Raw genomic sequence first — 19,295 nt, 5'->3', positions numbered from 1 at the left:
CCTAAAATCAGAAATTATTTTGAATTTAGAAAAACCATTATTGTAAAAATAACATTAACACAAGATATTTGAATAATGAATAACTGATAGTTTTTTTTACTGGATTACTTTTATCAGTTTGTGATAACTTGTTCAAAGCTAGGATGAGGTTGTTGAGTAGGTGGCTGCACCTGCTGTGATGTGTTTGTCTGTGTTATCACCACTGATAGGACATAGCAGATTTGCTTGGCATCCTCAACAATGACACATAGTCATGGTAGTATTCATATTTATAATTAGTTTACTTTTAAAGCCTTCATCACTTGTCATTGCTTTGTGTTTTACAAAGATGAAAATCAGAATTTGAAAGATAACTTTGAAATTTTGAAAGCTATAGACATGTACATGTACATTCAACTCAAGTACACATGTGCATTCCAACTGGGGTAGCCATTTTGTGTTCTAGTACATGTAATTCTAGTGTTTAAAGGTCCTTAGTACAGCCCTAACTTTTACATGTACTTTTATTTTTGATGTATTTAATATATAGTTCTTGCTGATTTTGATCATCATGATCATTTAACCCAATCAACTTTCAACAAATTTACAGTTTATTAAGCTATAACTTGTACATTTTTTTTTTCAACAAGTATATAACCAAAGATATATTCACTAAAAATTGATCAATTACTTATGAATAGACATTGCATCTGTTCATTAGTTGCCAATGTTATTCATAGGTGGTGTAGTGGCAAGTTTAAATCTTGAAAGGAAGCTTGGTTTGGAATCTGTCGTCAAGTTGAAACTGCACTAGTTTGTAACTGCAGTATCATTTTTCGATCAGATAATCGCAATATACATGTATTCACTGAAATTTGTTAAAATACCAATAATTAGAGACTGTACATGTTAACAAGACTAGTGGACGATATTATCCATAAGTAGTACAGAAAGAGGTTGCAATTGTGATTGCTGTTGAGGGCACTGATTTTTGGGTGTGGACCCAAAAATCAATTTGGTTTGATTTATCTGGTAGTGGTATACAGAGCTACAAACAATACATTTATCACAGGTGATGCAGGGTGTATAATATTTACAAGTAAGTTATTGTATCTCATTGTAACAAAGTATTTTTTTTAAAAAATGTTCCAGTTTTAGTTAGTGTAGGTTAAAAGTGACCCAGTATGTTTATTTATAAATGTAAATGTAGATATAAATTATTGAACCAATATACTATAGATCCTTGACTACTAGTAGTAGATAGTTACATGCAGTGTAGTAATATTAAAATTAAAAGTTACAGTTATACTGGAACTTTTAGTATAATGACGAAACATGCAAACAAAGCCACTGTAAATAAAGACCCTTGTATAAACCATAGAACTGGTTCAATTTCCTTAGCAGTTTTGATTAAACACCCCCCACCCCCATAAAAAATAATAATAATAATAATAATAAATAACAACAATAACAATAACAAATGATTTAAAAATGTAATAAAATGATAATAACAAAATAACGAAAATAAAAAAAATGAGTTGCGCCAAACTCTATACTACGTTTTCAATTATGCGCCAGTGAGGGTCAATCCGCACAAAGTGCTGTTTTTGAACGTACTGCATGTGTCTTTAGTTTGTTGTGTTAGGTGTTTTAGCCATTTGACAGTAACTTTACTTGTGGACTACATACATATTATAAAAATTACATTCAATTGTTTGCACACAAAAAAAACTACAAGTTTGTAAAAACATGATTTACTTTCAACTCATTTGCCATCACCACAACTCAACAATTTGCACTCAATCATAAAAAAAATATGACTGTTTACTTAGTTAATTTTTTGAGTCAATTCATTGAAAATCTGATTGGTAGTTTTCTGAATCCCACTTTTGAAGAAGTCACTTTGCTATGTTTTCCAACAAATAGTTTTGATAATCTTGTCGTAGACGTCCTGAGATTAGAATAAAATGAACCCTATTTGATTTTTTTGTCATGTACACATACATTTGTATCCAATGAGCTGTACTATCGACTGGGTGTTGCAAAGGTTAAAGGTCAGGGTGGAATTATATGGCCACCTGTAGGAACGAGACAGAGCGGCAGCATGGTAATGTGTACAGCGACTAAGAGGATTACGGCCCATGCTTTGTTTTCGCCCTTCTGTGTTTGTTGTGGAAATGTTTTCCTTTTGTAAGTGGTATTGGTTCTATGGCCAATTACAACCTTATTATTGCCAGCTCAGCTAAACAAAAGGAAAGCAAATTGAAAGTACATTGGTTAAATACTATTACGGGTGCAAACAGGGGAATACACTTGAATGGTGCTAATTTGAGTTTTGAATTACCAGGAAAATGGGATTTAAATGTTTATGTGTGTGTTTCCGAGCCGATAATTAACTGGAAGCTCAACCCTATCATACCATTTTTGAGACTTCTATGTTTGGACTCGGAATAAATAGAAGTACGAAGGATTTTTTTTTTTTTTTTTTTTACAAATTTTTTAGATTGTTTAAAAATATTCCTTTATTTTCATACAAAGCTACACATCACATTGTGATGATTTGGTAATTTTTTTAGCAGTTGTTAATTTACTACCGTGTTAAACTGTATTAAGTGTTAGCTATACAGAATGCAGAAGATAGCAAAATTGTTGTGGTCACATTCTTGCCACTTTCTTGGCCTGTAGTGAATTTTTTTGTCACTTTGTCATTTTTCTTTCACAACCAAAAAAAATTTATCAAGAAAAGTTACTTTTTGTAAGGAGAGAATTTGTGTAATAGTTTGAACAATTATTTTATTGTAATGGGTCGCAATTTGGTCGTACATTTGTCTCTGATGAACACGTTTAGAAAAGATGTCATTGTTAGTTTGATCACCTCCTGAGAAAGGTTCTTGTAAAGAAGCCCAGAAAAGGAGAAACCAGCTAAAAGAAAGTGGGAGGGAATTTTGTACGTAAAGAATTGAAATGTTTTGGATGGTTTGATGTTTTGTGTTTGGTTGGTCCCTCAAGAAAGGGTTTAACAAACCTATCATGTGTACACTCTACGACAACAAAACAAAGTCTGGCGACAAGGCCATTGGTCGGTTGATAAACTATGTCAAAAGTCTGCAGTATGCATCCAGAGGGGGTCAAACTGACACAGAAACCACTCTTCCAATAGAACCCACAACAGTGGAGGAGAGAAGACACAAAATTAGCCTTCCATGGATTGACATCTAGCACAGCAGAAGGCTGTAACCCCCCTGTCAATAGAATGGTTGTGTCTGGCAGGAGACCCTTTTCATGAGGAACACAACTCTCATCAGTTAGTGTTTGTTTGACAGAAATTGTGTTTGCCTGCTTTTGAATATTAATAAGCCCCAGACAGGTGGCTGAACAGTTTTATGCAGTTAGATCCACTGTAATCACCCCCCTTGGAACACATTTGGAAGTAGAAAAAAGACCAAAAAGATGCCCTAGATAACAGGTTAATCAGCCCACCTTGAAATCACCCCATCTAAAAGTCACAAATCTGTGTTTCAAAATTCAGCAATTTTTATGATGGTAATTATTTTTCAATTAATTTTAGATAATGGCTTTTAACGTCTGTGTGAAAACTTCAAAAATTTCTTGTGGATGTTTTTTATCCGAGTAGTACAACGGACAACATTTCAAAGACAACATTTTGATAACATTTTGCAAAGAGAAATTTTCTGTCTTCAAATTGTTCGGATATGACTAGTTTTTTGACACTACTATCAATTATCAACAACAACAACAACAACAACAAAGAAAAAAGAAAGAAAAGGAAGAAAATTAAGACGACCTAGATGACAAGACAACTTTTATACCATGCATCCTATACTTGATTTTCCAAAGAATTTTTTAATTTTCTTCTTCAAAATGTTGGGAAAATTGAGGCTTTTGTATAAACAGTACATACTGTATACTATTTCTACTTTCTTTCTCATCTCTCACCCACTCAATAAAAGTCCTCATTATGATAAGATGTCCATAATCAAGGTTGCAATTTGAATATTTTTACCTCTCCCCCCAATTTGTTCTCCTTTATCAATTTACATGAAATATGGGACATTTGCTTGCAAGTCTTTAAATATAAGTTTCAGAAATAAAACAAAAGCAAGACCTTTAAAAAGAAGAAATTATTTTGACATTAAATTTTCTACCATGCCAGTGAAACCATCAGTGATTAATTCTGGCAACTGGACAACCCAACCTTTTATATTAAGCTTGTGCAGAAACTTTGTTTAAAATAGGAATAAAAAAAATGCAATGAAAATAATTGTGATGGCGTAATGATTCTTTTTACTCAAGGAACAGAATGACTTATTTCCGTTTATAAAAACTTTTATTTCAAAATTGTCACATACTTCTTCATTATAAAATGTAAAACTTCCATACACAAAAAAGGGAAAAAAGAGATGTCCCGAAATATCCATTCAAGTTTTGGAATGCACGTTTTTATTGAGAACCTCATGTTGAGTTTCCTGAAACAAACGAAAAAGTATCTGAAACCCCCACCCCACCCCACATTATAAAAAGAAAAAGAGGGACTCCACAGTTTTGACCCATGATGAAAACAAATGCATCACACCTCTGCTTTTAGTTACATTTGTTCAAAATTTTATCCTGTCTAAAACTTGGTATAAATTGTATAATTGGATTAAGATTTAGTACTTTCCGTCAATTGTGATTTCCACAGACATTTCATTAACATTTAAAGGTTTGTTAGTTTAAGTGATTTCAAGACATAAATAAACAACAAATAAAGCTGAATTATATGGTCTGAAATCTGAAGCCCACTAGGGTATATATCGTGGTCAGGATAAGGAGATAGTGTAAAATAGTTCTTTGTAGTGATGCAAAGTGAATGAAGTTATTACAGAGAGCAAAAACCATTGGATTTTGTGTGATTTGTATATCTTGATCTTGATGTGATCTGACCACTTATCTCACTCATATCATTTTATGAACTCCTGGTGAACCTTTCGTTTGTCCGTGGTTCGATTCGGGTGTAGACAGCTGGTGGAACAGCCAGTTAAATAGATGTACTTGGGGGTGAATAGTATGCAATGAGGCCGTCCACAGCACACACGTGGACAAATAGATAATAAGTCTGGTCTATTGTTGTTACACGGACTGTACCTCTACCTAGAATCCAGGCTCGCGTGTCTATGAGCACAAAGGGAAACTTGTCCGTACCGGCCTCATTCATTGGTAAGCTGCTTTCCTACTCATTAGCAACTTCAACAAGAAGGAGGGCTGACTTTGGTTCACTGTAACACATTGGCTGAGGTGATACCAACCAGGAATTTCCAAAAGCAAGAAAACAGTTAACAGTGATTTCAACTTGTTGGCAGTCCGTTGCTAAATAGTTCTTCATTTGGTGTTGGTTGGTATAATTAACACACACTTGTTGGAAACGAATAACAGTGAAGGGGACACGTCAGATCAAACACTAGGAGTTTGGTTGACTGATTTGAAAGAGAGAGAAGGAAGACTCCATCAAAGTTTATCTATACTGGACGTTTTTGGGTGCCACGGATTGATAGGAACCCCAATGACTCCATAAAAACTCAAGTCTTCACGCATATCAAAGAGACTTTTTTGAACTGTTACCCAAATTATGGAAACTACTTTTTGTATGGGAAGTGACTACGATCTGCCAAATATCTTTGACCAGTATCTTTTTAAGGTAGGAACAAGTTTTCTCATTATTATTTCATTTTTTGACTTAAAAAAAGTACTCTTTGAAACTCTCATGCTTTTTGCACTAGATGTCACATCTAGCAGACTAACTTTTGTAGTTGCGAAAAATGCTATAAAAAAACTCAAAAATGTGTCAGTTTTTATAGCAAGTGAAAGATAAAAGTCACAAGTGAACTTTTTACGGAGTTTGCGATTTGTTCTTTTTCTAAGAAAAAGGCGCTTTCTGCAAATATATCTGTCATGCATCACCTGTTGGATGTAGTTGTACTCATGCATGCATTCAGTCAAGGCAATTGACACATACAAAGGCGGACGTTGAAAAGTTTCATTTCTCATTTTTTTTTTTTTTGCATCCGACATTGTTATGATAGCTGCATTGAATACATTGGAGGCTGACGATATATTTGAATGTTTACATCTCAAAACTTTTGTGTTACAAATACTTCATGTGTGTGTTGAATGCATTCAAGGGTGGGCTGTGTGGTACTAAGTTATTTGGGAACAAAACAGTAATGGAGAATTGAAAACAGAAAGAAAGGACACATTTTTCAGAAATTTGTGTGTAGTTGTTATTTAGGTGGTGACATGTTGATACATGCTTTAATACTATTAAACATAGATAACACTATTCCAGTAAGCACACGACCACCTTCCACTCCCTCTATGTTTTCCTTCTATTTTCAAATATTTTGGATGAAATTTTTCTTCTTCTCAAACATCAAAAGTTGTGTAATAGTTTTCGTATAATTTCCTAACTTCTGCCATAGAGTGACTTTTTGGTAACATCATGAATGATGCGTGTACAAAATCAATTTCTAACTTTTTGTTGACGGAGAGCGCTGTGTGTGTACAGGTGCTAGGGGATGTTACATTGTCCATTTAAAAAAGTCTTTTCCCTCAGTACATGTATTTCTATAAGAACTCGACAAAATTTTCTTTAAAAGCATAAAAGTATGATAAATCAACAACAGTTAATTGACAATTGATTTTATTTCGGTTTTATTTTTTGTCTTTGTAACTTCTAAAAACAAAGCAGGACTGTACTTTGAAATTTTAATAGACATAATTCTCAGTCTGTCTGGGGCTTTCAACTTTGATAATATTAATGGGATATAAGGAAAAGAGTACTACATCTTTCAGGACACTGGAGTAACAAGATACTCTGACATACTCTGAAGCTGTTGTGAACCACTGTTTTGGCTCATGACATGAGGTTTACTTATACATTTGTATAGTGCTTTGCTGCCTATATCTCTGCATGACCTGGTCATTTCCTATGAGCTATTGTTCACTTTAGCATTTTTTTTTTTTTTTTAAATATGTAAGGAAATTTTACATGTTCCATTTTGAACTTAAATTCAAAAACAGAAGACTTGTATTTAGAAGAACTTCACTGAAGACCAACAAAATTATGTATTAAAGTTAGCGTATATTAATATATCCACTTGATGATTTTAATTTTCGTAAAAAATCTCTTCAAATCATATACCTATAATTAGAATTTCCTAGAAACCAAATAACTTGTAGAGTTAACCATAATTTCAAAACATTTAAAATAAAAAATCATCAGCACATTCAAGAAATCCAAAAGTACGAAACCAGAAATGAGTTTAGTACCTAAGTGAAAAAAAAAGAACTTGTTGTCTTCTCAGAGATGTGCATTTTGAACACTATAAATGACCTACAAAGAGAAGATTTAAAAAAAAAAAGAATACGTTAGATTCCCTTTGTGTAGCAGTCATACAGACAGCTTAACACTGTACAAGTAGGCGTAAAAATAGTCTTGTTTGTCGACAACCATGCTCACAAGGACAGGCGTCGTCTTATGACGTTAAAACAAATCACTTGACAAGGATTTGTAGATATTCAGGAAACCGTAACAAGTAGGTCGTTCCGGATTGCATTATTGATTTACTTTCCCCCCATTCAAGTCCCTTCTGTCAATTTAGTTTTAAATAAGTATAACCAATAGAGCCAGATCTCATTTTAAATCCACCATATTGATTTTTCAACTAACTTTGTTATATTTTTAATCTAATTTTGGGGGTGTAATTGTCAAAGTGTTTTTTTTTCCCCCTCAAGAAGTGATTTCTAAAGGAGAGTGGGAAGTATGCTTTTAATATTATAGTAGGTTGGGATTTTTTTTGTCAGTGTTGGTAGATGTTAGCTACAAGTGTTGTTGGTGGCATTCTTTGCAAAAAAAGAGATTCTATTGTCCGAGTCTGTATAGTTTAAAAAGAAATTGTAAAAACATATACTGTATTTCTGCCAAATGTGCTGAATCAGAAACGTCAAACTAGACTTTTCTACCACAGTCCAGTACACACTCCCTCACTACCCCCTCCCCCACCACCCCAGCACCTCCATACAAAAATACTGCCATGTACGATTCACTATTTATTTTATTTTATTTTTATCATCTCAGACTGTCGGTAACATTTACATAAATTTGGGTTCAACTAATTTATAGGAAACTGGAAAAATTCACCAGACTTTTGTTACCAGGTTCTGAGTCCATTTTGAACATGTTGGATTAATTTTTAAACCTTGACAATAGCAAATATAGGCAAATGGTGTCAACTAGATGTTGTGTCATTCTGAGATAAGTTGCCATGGTGATGTCAAAACCTTTTTGTTAATTATTAGTTTTTAATCTTCAATGCAAACTATCAATGAATGCAATATTTCTGATCTGTATCAAAATTTAAATTTTTTCATACAAACTTGGAAACTGAACAAAATTGTTGTTGTTTTTGTTTGTTTTTTTGAACCACCTACACGATGTTTTGGTGTGAAAAGTATTTTTTTTAAAAACTGGTAATAAACAAACAACAAAATAGTAGCAAACAACTTATTGGAAAATGCCATCTCTTTATTGGTTCATACTCGATATCTTTAGTGTAAACATGACAAAATGATGTGGGTTTTTTGTCAGATTATGTTGTAAATATTTGTTTATCTATGCTGAGCTTTCCATAATTATGCCTGCATTTGATACTTTGTTCAATTTAAACAATTTTGAAAAAAGAAAGAAAAATTTCAGATAAGTTTTCCTGCATTACTGCTAGATTTGTGTCTGAACTTCTGATTGGTTAAAAATAACAGTACAGGTGATTGGTTGAAATGGAATCTTGTTTGTGATTGGTAGAAAGTAACCTATTTGTTAGATTGTACATCTGCCATTAATGTCCACTGTATGTATAAATAATCATTTTTTATGAAACGTGAATTTTGTTGTCTTTGACTTTCAAATTTTGTGATTTGGTTCTGTTAATCTACTTCATATCTTAAAATCAAAATCAGGGTATTCTACCTTATCCCAAATTACAACAAAGTTCCATAAACAAAAAAGTATTGACAGGCATGGATTTCTAGACGGATGTATTCAAAAATTGGCAGAGTTTTGTCAACATTACTAAAAAGACATCGTTGCTTTGAGATCAGTGACAAAGGAAACCGGAGAATTTGAAATTCAATATATACCTTTAAATATTAGCTTCTCCTGGAAAGTTTCCGTACCTTGTTTCAACCGGAAAAACAACCTTTACTTTGGAAAGACTCAAAATCTGATATGTTTAAAAACAGGAGCATGAATCTCTAGATACCATGGTAACACAAAGGACTGTATTTGTAAGTTTTGACCACTAGAAATCAAAGTCTCCCTAGATACCAGTAAATGCCTCCCACTGCTGGTATCAGTATCCAATGTTTGCTTTCTTCTTGTTTTTCTGCCAAGCCCATGTAATCTATCCTGATGTTATTTTTTTTTTTAAAAAAGAACTTTGGAGATTTTTTTTTTAAGTTGAAAAACGTCAAATGATTTCAAAGTTTGCGACATATCTATGACTTGGATTTTTTTTAACTTTTGGGAATTTCTAAAAACCTTGCAAGACTTGACATTATTTTAAAGTTTGCTTTAATTACGTTTTGGATTTTGTTATGGAAGAACTCACCTTTTAGGAATTTCTGAAAAACCAGGAAAGTTAAAATGAGATCCCAGTCTGCTAATTAACCATTAATGAAATTTTTGTTTTGTTTTGTTTTGTTTAATTTACTTATTGTCAAATTTTGGTCTGTCTGTCTGTCTATCTGTCTGTCTGTCTGTCTGTCTGTCTGTCAGTTTCTTTGTTTCTTTGTCTCTGTCTCTTGCCTCTATCTGTGTGTGTGCATGGTTTCTGTGTGTGTGTGTGTGTGTGTGTGTGTGTGTGTGTGTGTGTGTGTGTGTGTGTGTGTGTGTGTGCAGTTTTCAGCTAAAAGATTGTTGCATATAGTGTGGGGTCATATTTTAGTACTGGAGATTTTTTATGTAACATTACTGATGTCAAGCCATCTGATTTGATTTGAAAAAAATTTGGAAATTATTGACAACTGAAAAAAAGGGTTAGTTTTTAAAAGTAGTTAATGCTGATGGCAAAAATCAATAGCTAATCTCAAGTATGATAATATATATACCTCACAAATGATGAAACAGATTGCTAACTGCAAGGTTTCTAAATCAGGATATGTCAGTTTTGAGAAGAAAAACTGCTTTGCGATGAAAAATAAACCCGAAACACCCTTGAATGCATAGACTTTGTGACTACACCAGTTGTTTGACAACCATACATCATACTATATCTGACACACAAATCTTTCAATGAGGTAAGCGCACAGTAGATGACTGTAATTTATGGCTTTAATCTCTGCACTACTGGACACTTTTGCCTCCATTTCCCTCCATCCAAAAATCATCCATTTTTTGTAATTTTTTGCGAAAGTTTACCTTTATTTTAGATTAATACAAGAGAAATCATCTTTAGTTATCACTTGGTGCCAAAATAATGTTTTGAAATGATCGTATTTTGATAAATTTTCTGAAAATTGACTCTCCTTATAGTTTGCGCAAATACCCGATAATTTATGGTTTAATCGGTGGGTAATGTCGAGATTTGGAAGATTGATCAGTAATTTAATTAGTTTGTTCCATTTTATGATATTATATTTTGCTGCTGCTACCATATGTCACCTAAAAAACGTCTGGACACAGCTGTCCCGTCCTACAAATTCTGTTTTAGCAGTGTAAATATAGCTCTGTGTCTAATACACAACTTTTCAGTCAGGTCATGGCTATGCATAAATTGACATTGTTTACTTATGCCTTGTTTGTTTTTGAAGTTGTTGACACTGTGATTGTGAAATGTGTCTAATCACTTTTATCTGATTGTCAATTTAAACAAATAATTAACACATTAATGTGATGCCTAGCTACTGTACCCTATCATCACAAACCAGTAATTCTTCACACCACTGAATATCCTTCCCACTAATTATTTTTAACCAAATTTGTTTTGTCAAACCATAAATTTTTTACGCATATTAACTTCATTTTGGAAGGAAGTGACTAGTAACAAGCTTTCTCTTTCATTTGCTGCCAAATATTTTGTGTGAGTCCTTGAATTGTATGTCTAAAAGTAAAACTATATCTTTTCACCACAACGGAACACCTCTTTCCACCCAAATTCCCAAATTTTGTTGTTTTCTCTGCAAATTTTTGATACCATTATTAACTTTATTTTTGATTAGGGTTATAGGCATAAATTTTGATACGTTGTCAAAATTAATTTGATTATGTTTGTCAAGAATTTTATCTCTAAAATGAGGTATTTTCATCACATCTTATTTATTTTAATTACCAAAGTTGTCGTTCATCTGTAAATTTTGGGCACATTTCAATCCCATTTTGGACTGGAATTATAGGATTAATATCTCATGTTGATATGGTGACAACATTTTTGTGTATATTATTTATGTTTGACGAGAATTTCATCTCTTATACCGAGTATTTGATCACAACATTTTTCCCACCAAAACTATCTTCTTATATGTCTTACATGTATCAACTAACATTTTTTGGGATAATCCTTTGCTTTGATTTGGTGTCAACATTTTTGTATCAGTGATTATGTCTGAAATAAGTTTGATTTCTTCACAGTAAGTTATATAGTCTATCATTGAAAACAATTTAAATATCCTTAGTACACTAAGCCAAAAAAGTGGGCTTTGATGATAGGTTGTGGAACTCTCAATCACTCTCAGATACTGGCAATATTCTTTACTTTCATTTATTTGAAATAATGGTGAATATATCAATGATGTAATTTTTTAGAGCAATATAATTACATCACCAAGTCATGCATACATAAATTAAAAATAACCCGTATTGAGAGTTTTCATGTTTTTAGTGGTGATTTACATATGTTTAAGACTTTAAGTTGACAAAGTACTATCAGACAGGCTTTTAATAGCATGTACAACATCTGAAATTTTGGACTGTGGCCCTTTAATACTAAGAAATAAGTGATCATTCAACAACAACAAAATATGGCCACGTAGTGACGTAATAAGATTTTGCTCAGAAACAGCTGGAGTGGTCAACTCGGTTTTCACTCCAAAAAAAATAATGACTTTCTCATCTTTATTACCTCCAATTGACGTTGGGAAAATACACTTTGGCATAATGTACATTTAAGCCCACTTGTTCTTACCCTGTCATCTCGTTTTTACATCATCATCTGTGATGAATCTATCTCTTCAGACGCAGCCTCAGACGGTCTGATAGTCTATAAATCATAGTCTGGTGTGTATTATCCCAGAATTGATGAAGCGTACAATAAGTGCATCCTGAGATTGTTACACCTGTTTGCTAATTAGCATCATTTCCATATTATTGTCGTTTACACTATCTAATTAGGTAATTAGCATAAAATGGTCATCATTCCTACCTGTGATCTGTTTACCCTTGATTAAATGGCAGTCAATTAAGTCTGCTCTGCTAGGTTTTTGAATCGTCAAACTGAAAAGAGCCATAGTCTTCTGTTTTGTCATGTTCACTTTAGCTATTAGTAGTATTACCGATTGTATTTCCTGAGAACATTTTGAAGGACAATCCATGCAGTCAAACATAAGGGCAATTTTCACATGTGTCGTCCCTTGTAAAATCTATAAACAATAACAAACACATCACTTCCCAAAGGAATCAGGAAAAGAACTCCAATATTAATGTATTTTCAAAAGGTTTTCTCTGAAAACAATTATAATAGTCAAAAATCTGAAAATTCATAATGATGATTCAAATATTTCAGTAACTTCAAGTACTTTTTCGTAAAACTTAAAAATTTTCTTTGATTTACATTCTAATTCTACATACCATTCTTTATTTTGCTTCATTTTATTTTTTAATTTTGAGAGGCAGACAAACAGACAGACAGCCAGAAAGATAGGCACACAGACAGTCAGTCAGACAGACAGACACAGACAGACAGACAGACACACACACACACAGACAGACAGACAGACAGACAGACAGACACAGACATAGATACAAAGACAGACAGATACAGACATACACAGACAAACAAATAAACAGACAGACAGGCAGACAGACAGATAGACAGACAGACAAAGTTGATGTGTGGATAGAAATGGCATCTGCCATCACACAATAGGATTAGAGATGTGGGAAAGAAACAGCTTCAAACAATAAGGAAACAACCAAATAATAGTTCTTTTGTTTAATCCTTTGTTTCTTTAGATAGACCGACTTAATGATACACCAAACAACAGATAGTAGAAACAGACAAAACAAGGACTTAAGCTCCTCATTGAAAATGACACACAGGATAGGACACCTGACTTGTAATGCTAATGCCGAGTTTAGTATACCACTTATTAGCAAAAGACATAGGGGTAGTAGAGACAGCAGCCAACAACAGAGAGAGAAGAGATCAAACAAACGGCAAAAGCTCATCACTGAAAGTGATACAATAGAACACCTGACTTGCTAATAATGCCAAGTTTACAGTAAACCGCTTATTAGCTAAAACATACATAGGGGTAGACACAGCAGCAAACAACATGGAGGAAATATTAAAACAAACAGCAAATGCTTTTCGCTGAAACTTAGTGAAAGTGATATGTCATGATATATGACACCTTACTTGCCTATGATGCCAAGTTTAGTGTTCACAGGCTCCTGCAAAAAACCTTTGTTGAAGGACGTACGTACAATTGTATCATTTCTCTCCGCTAGCTCTTCCTCTGTTTCAATGGCTCCTGATTAATATTGATGCATCTGCCACTTTCCTTGTGTTAGGTATCAACTTTTCACCCTAAGCAGTGCATAGTATCAATTTCTCATCCTCCAGATGTACATCATGTCACTTTACACATATGTTTTGTTCTGGGCTTCCTGATAGTTAGGAGGCACCTAGCAAAATGGTGAAAAGTGAATACGATATGAAATAACAGCATTCGTTGAGTTGAACATTGGGACATTTAAGCACTTCCTATAATTTCCACTGGTCACGTATGTTCTGTGTGCGTACGTTTCTGATGTACTGTTTATTTAAAGTTAAATTTGTTTACCTTATCTGCGAAATTTCGTTTTTTCGATCGAGTTCATCTCGTTTTCTACACATCCATTATTTATGTGTGTACAATACTTTATTATCGGTTATTACTCACCAGGTCTATCACTGTACCTGTAGATGAATTCTTGCATCAAATTAATCAAAAAAAAGTAACAAATAGTAGAAATTTTGATATCCGAAAATTGTACAAGTCATCAACTGTTTCTACGTACAGAGGTTAATTGTATTCATTGTCAAGTTACTTGTACACTCGTTTACAAAACACACGCTTGAAGTGGCACAAATTCAAGTTTATAGATTTTTTACTTAAGTGAAATAAAACCTCTTAAAAGTGTAATTAAATTATTCTAGTACATGTATGCATGCATTCTGTGAAATTACAATTGTCGTTCAGCGTTATTAGAACAGTTGATTGCGTAATTGGATTTCCTCAAAATTCTTTATGCGTATGATAAATTGGATCATTTAGAAGGTATATCTTAGTAATTAATATCAAGGTTGAGTTCAATCAGTTGCAAGTGATACATGTAGTATGCGTCAGTAAATAAACTACTGCGAATACCATTGCAGCAAAATTTTCACCCCAAACTATATATGTATATGAACTCACCTTGTGTCTCATTGATAGCAACTTATTTTTACCTGTTTCATGAGAGACAGGTGACAACAGTCCATCTTAGCAAACTCCTGACAATGCTGAAAAGATGTCAGTAAAAATTCAAAAATCATTTTTTTTTTAAAAGTTGACTTCAAGTAAAAATTTATATCTTTGAATCTAGAGCAGTTTTCCCTCTAAGCCATTTTGACACGCCACTGATGCACACAATTTCTAGTGATGCACTGATATTTAGTGTTCCTTATAGATCTCTTACTATGTGGTGATTCATAAAAAATTCCAGTATTTGACATTTTGACTCACAATATAACAAAATTTGGTCATCATTAGAGGGCACACTGATCTAGAACCTGTTAACAATTATTCTTGTACCTGTAGATGTCCATCTTTTTCTTCCCGCTCCTGTAGATGTCCATCTTTTTCTTCCCGATCTTGTTTGAATCTCACGCTTTTCAGTAGCCAATCAAGCTGAGCATTATGTCGGCGTCTATGCCGCACACTGGAGAAGTTGAAAAAATAAACAAACAAATGTATGCACAGAGGATTACGTTTCAGTCTCTCAAAGATTTTGAAAGAAGCATGCTGATTCGTTGAAGAAAACCTTTCAAGATCCTTGAGATTCAAACGAGATTTACTATTACACAGGGTCAGATGTGGGAAGGCGGCGATCACCTGAAACAAAACAAACGAGACAAAACGGTGGAAATAGAGGTAAATAAAGATATCTAGCCGCTTTCTCCGCTGTCACATTTTAATCAGATTGGACTGAAACATAGCCTTGAAGAAGAAATGCTCCAGTTATATTTCATAAAATATGTCTTGCTGTGTGAGTATGAGGTAGAACAAAATTAATCTGTAATATGATACACTTCTTAACTGCAACAGGAGAATCTGAAGAAATTTTCAATTCTTTATCTTTTGTTGTATTTGATTTGAAAAATCATAATTTAATGATATATGCAACTGATACCTGGATAATTCTGACTGTTTCTTGAAATATTATCCAATGTAAATAATATATTGTAATGTCCTGAGTGTATACAGTTGAACAGTTTCTTCACTTTTTAGTTCCATGGTATACAGTCACAAAAACCATATACAGCCTCCGAAAAAACACCGGTGCATTTGCTTGAATGAAGTGAGGTACAGAAAGATTTCATGCAGAGACAACATTAGGTTAAAACTCAACAAAAAACATACCAAAAGTGCTACATTTTATCATCTGGCTCAACAAAAAATGTTGCCACCAGAGTCAACAGAGATATTTGTCCAGCAAGACGGTAAAATGAAGCAATATTAGTACAATTTTGGTTGACATTCAAGAAAGCAATTTCATTTGTTTCAGGGGGAAATATATCTTGTTTGATTCTGTTTCTGGACAACAAAACACCTGGCAATCTTGAAGTACCTTTTTTATTCATGTATTATTTTTTTTTTCCATGTTGACCATTTCTCTTTTAATTCCACTTTCATGTCTAAAATTATCACAGAAATTATGCTTCATATATGGATAATAATATTCAAGGATCCCAGTTGGTTTAAAAAGTTGAGCTGAAATGTTCAGACCCATCTTCAAGTTTTTGGACATCTTCAATGCGTGCCAAGAATCTTGACTTTGGGAATGGCAAATGTAGTAAAACTTTCTACTCTTTCAAAGGTGTAACTCAGTAAAATAATATCAGTAACTCTGGTAGGTGTGACCGACAAACTCGCAAGAAAAACAAAACAAAAACAAAACTTTCAATCTTTTGTAATATTGAATATATCCTTGGTGAGAACTAAATCCTTCTATTCTCATTTATCATAGAAAATTTGTGATAAAATAAAAAAAGTGACAAACTGTGAAATCGTTAACTTTAAGACTACTAGGTGGTTATAAATACCATATTATTGAAGTGTAAATAGTTGTCTCTTGTAATCAAACTCTAATGTTCTCCCAACATATGGAAAGCATTGCTTACACCATTGTTTGTGCCAGGGAGAGTGAAATAATGGGCTGCCATTTTTCTTTTGTGTCATTCCATTCATTACAATTAACACACGAAAAAAGTAAAAGTTTGTGAGTGCCATCTGGCTGAAGTGGGAACCGTTGTCTGCTTTGTTTCCTTTATGCCCACACGACAATGAGATGCTGTCCTGCTCTTGTTACTAAGTGTTAAAATAAAACTTAATAATATTTCACTTCTTATGTTGTCAGCCTGAAAGTATTTTAGTGTTGGCTGTACACGACCACAAATGTGAATTTTTGCAGGCATTTTAACGACCATCACTGTGTTACTTGGAGAGATTCATTGATGTATATCGTTTGATGGCAGTCATTACATTTATCAATGGATCATTACTCTCATTAAAGTGGTTTTTAAAGAAAAGTTTTGAAAAATTTCAAAGTTTAGGTAACTGTAACAGTGTTTTAGTGAAGGGGCGGTAAGCAGGTACAATTTGCCAAAGTTCCAACTTCCATTGTGCTGCCTATTAATAGTATTAAAATAAAAGACAACATTTTGTACATGTAGATGAAAACTGGGATTTCCATGACATTTTAATGAACATGGTAAAGGATAGAGGAACATCCAATTTTGAACACAAGAAACTGCCGTGTGTCAGAGCATGTCAACCGCATCAAATTGGTATAAGTTTGAGGGTATACTGATTAGTTTGAGCTTTCTACCAAAAGTATGGTACATGGTATGAAAATAAATGCAATTTTTCTCTGATTTTCCCTCCTCTGTTACAAGCATTCCCAAAACTTTTGAGAAAAAGATTTGTTTCTGGACACACCACTTAAATACCCCTGTGACGGTCTTTTTTTGTGTGTGTTTGTCCAGCCCATGCAGTCTGCAGATTCGTGGAGAAACACAAAAATAACCCTTCCTACTTCAGTGAAGACAACTGCAGAGCCAATCATGAACAAGCAAATGACATCTGCCCCACATACACACTTACTTTAAAGTACTAAATAAAAAGAACAAAAAACTGTCATAAATAGAGGACTGAATGACAGGTTTGTTGAGAATTAAATAAAATAAATAATGTCGTCACATCATTTTAAATAAACTGTCCTGACCAGAAACAATTCGTTTCTGGGTTTTTTTTTGGCCTTAGCAAACCTAAAGACCCCAGTCATTGAAACTAATGTTGTTTTCTTATTAATACTGGTAGGGAGTATTATTTTTCATACTAATTTTTGATCACCTTAAACCCATCAGCAGGAGAGAGTTCAAATTTGTTTGTATTGTTTACACATGGACATCAATCCAGGGTGGGCACTTCATTAACAACTAGCTAAACAGGTAATTCACCAAATTAGCTTTTTACTTTCAATGAAGATTTGTTACATATTATTGAATGGGTAAAAATATTAAGAAAAATTGTATTTGATGGGACTTTTTTACTGCTGGCAATTCAACCAAAACTTCAAACAACTACAGAAACTTACGAGGAGCTCCTGATCACAGACTGATCCCAACCCCACCCACCCTGCCCATTGTGCATCACAGACTGATCCCAACCCCACCCACCCCGCCCATTGTGCATCTACAAAAAAGTCCTTTGCACCTGAGCATGCTCTGTGTTTATTGATTCATTATCTAAATGTCACATTATTAGTGTTTTTATCTGATATTTCTGAAAATGTTAGCCTCCCCACCCCAATTTAGGAATTATGCAAGTACAAAAATCCCACAGTCCTTTGCATCTGAACATGCTCTGTGTTGATCGCAACTTCACGATTCAACATCCCAAATGCCATATTAGTGTTTTTTATGTTATATTTCTGAAAATGTTCGTGTCTAACAGAGTGTGGGAGGCCGTCGTATAAGCTTCAAACACAAAGAACTTTTGACATTCAAAATTTAGTGTGCAGTACCTTAGGGATGGTATTGACATTTGTGAACGAAAATCCTATGGTTATTACTGTAATGTGATTGGTATTTTTGATAGCTATTAAAGTTTATACTGCGACATTGTACAACCTTTACTATAACCTGTGTATTAAAATGGATGTCAAATAAGAAAAAATGAGATTTTTAAAGAGTCTAGCAAATGTTAACATACCTCGGGTATAAATGCATTAGTTTTGGTCAAATTTAAAATAAAGATGATTAAATTTGTTGGAATTATGGTAATTTGTCAATATAACTGCTTGTTTTTTGCTAATTTTTAGATTGCTGTAAAGTTTGGACAGATTTTAGGAAATAGAGACATTTTCATAAACTTTGGGTTCTCGACAGTCATTTCATAATTTCGCATCACCTACAATTTACTTGCGATTTCAGAGAAACATCAAGAGTCTTTCATCACTGGGACAAGCCATTAGCCAAGCAAGTGGACTTGTTATCAAAGAGTACCAATATTTACACATGTGATGATGGACTCTTACATAACACAAGTAAACAGCTGTAAAAACCTCTAAACGGCCGTCTGCATGGACTGCAATTGAGGCAAACCTTATCTCCGTCTTATATCAGTTGTTATCAATTTATTAGGCTATTATAAGTAACGCTACAAACAGCTTTAGAGATGCAAACAACTTTTATGACACCCGTTTTCGCCAGGCAAGCACGCGGGTTTGTTGCACTTGGACC

The 19,295-nt window shown here is 33.6% G+C and overlaps 1 protein-coding gene across 3 annotated transcripts in view; it reads left to right on the top strand.

Annotated features, from left to right (window-relative positions):
• The window catches only part of LOC144437576 (TOX high mobility group box family member 3-like), a 132,372-nt gene that overhangs the window by 48,312 nt on the left and 64,765 nt on the right, over positions 1–19,295 (top strand). The window contains exon 1 of one of the 3 annotated variants that reach the window (XM_078126539.1): positions 5,136–5,674. The exons of the other annotated variants lie outside the window; for them this stretch is intronic. Within the exon in view, the coding sequence (XP_077982665.1) occupies positions 5,606–5,674 (69 nt within the window). The 5' untranslated portion in view covers positions 5,136–5,605. Of the gene's footprint in view, positions 1–5,135; positions 5,675–19,295 lie in introns of those variants that run through there. 3 annotated transcript variants of the gene reach the window in all.

This window comes from Glandiceps talaboti, chromosome 7 (genome assembly GCF_964340395.1).
Source record: "Glandiceps talaboti chromosome 7, keGlaTala1.1, whole genome shotgun sequence".
In the NCBI taxonomy this organism is placed as follows: Eukaryota; Metazoa; Hemichordata; class Enteropneusta; family Spengelidae; genus Glandiceps; species Glandiceps talaboti.
Note: the sequence above shows the minus strand (reverse complement) of the source record. Positions and strands in the feature narration are given on the sequence as shown.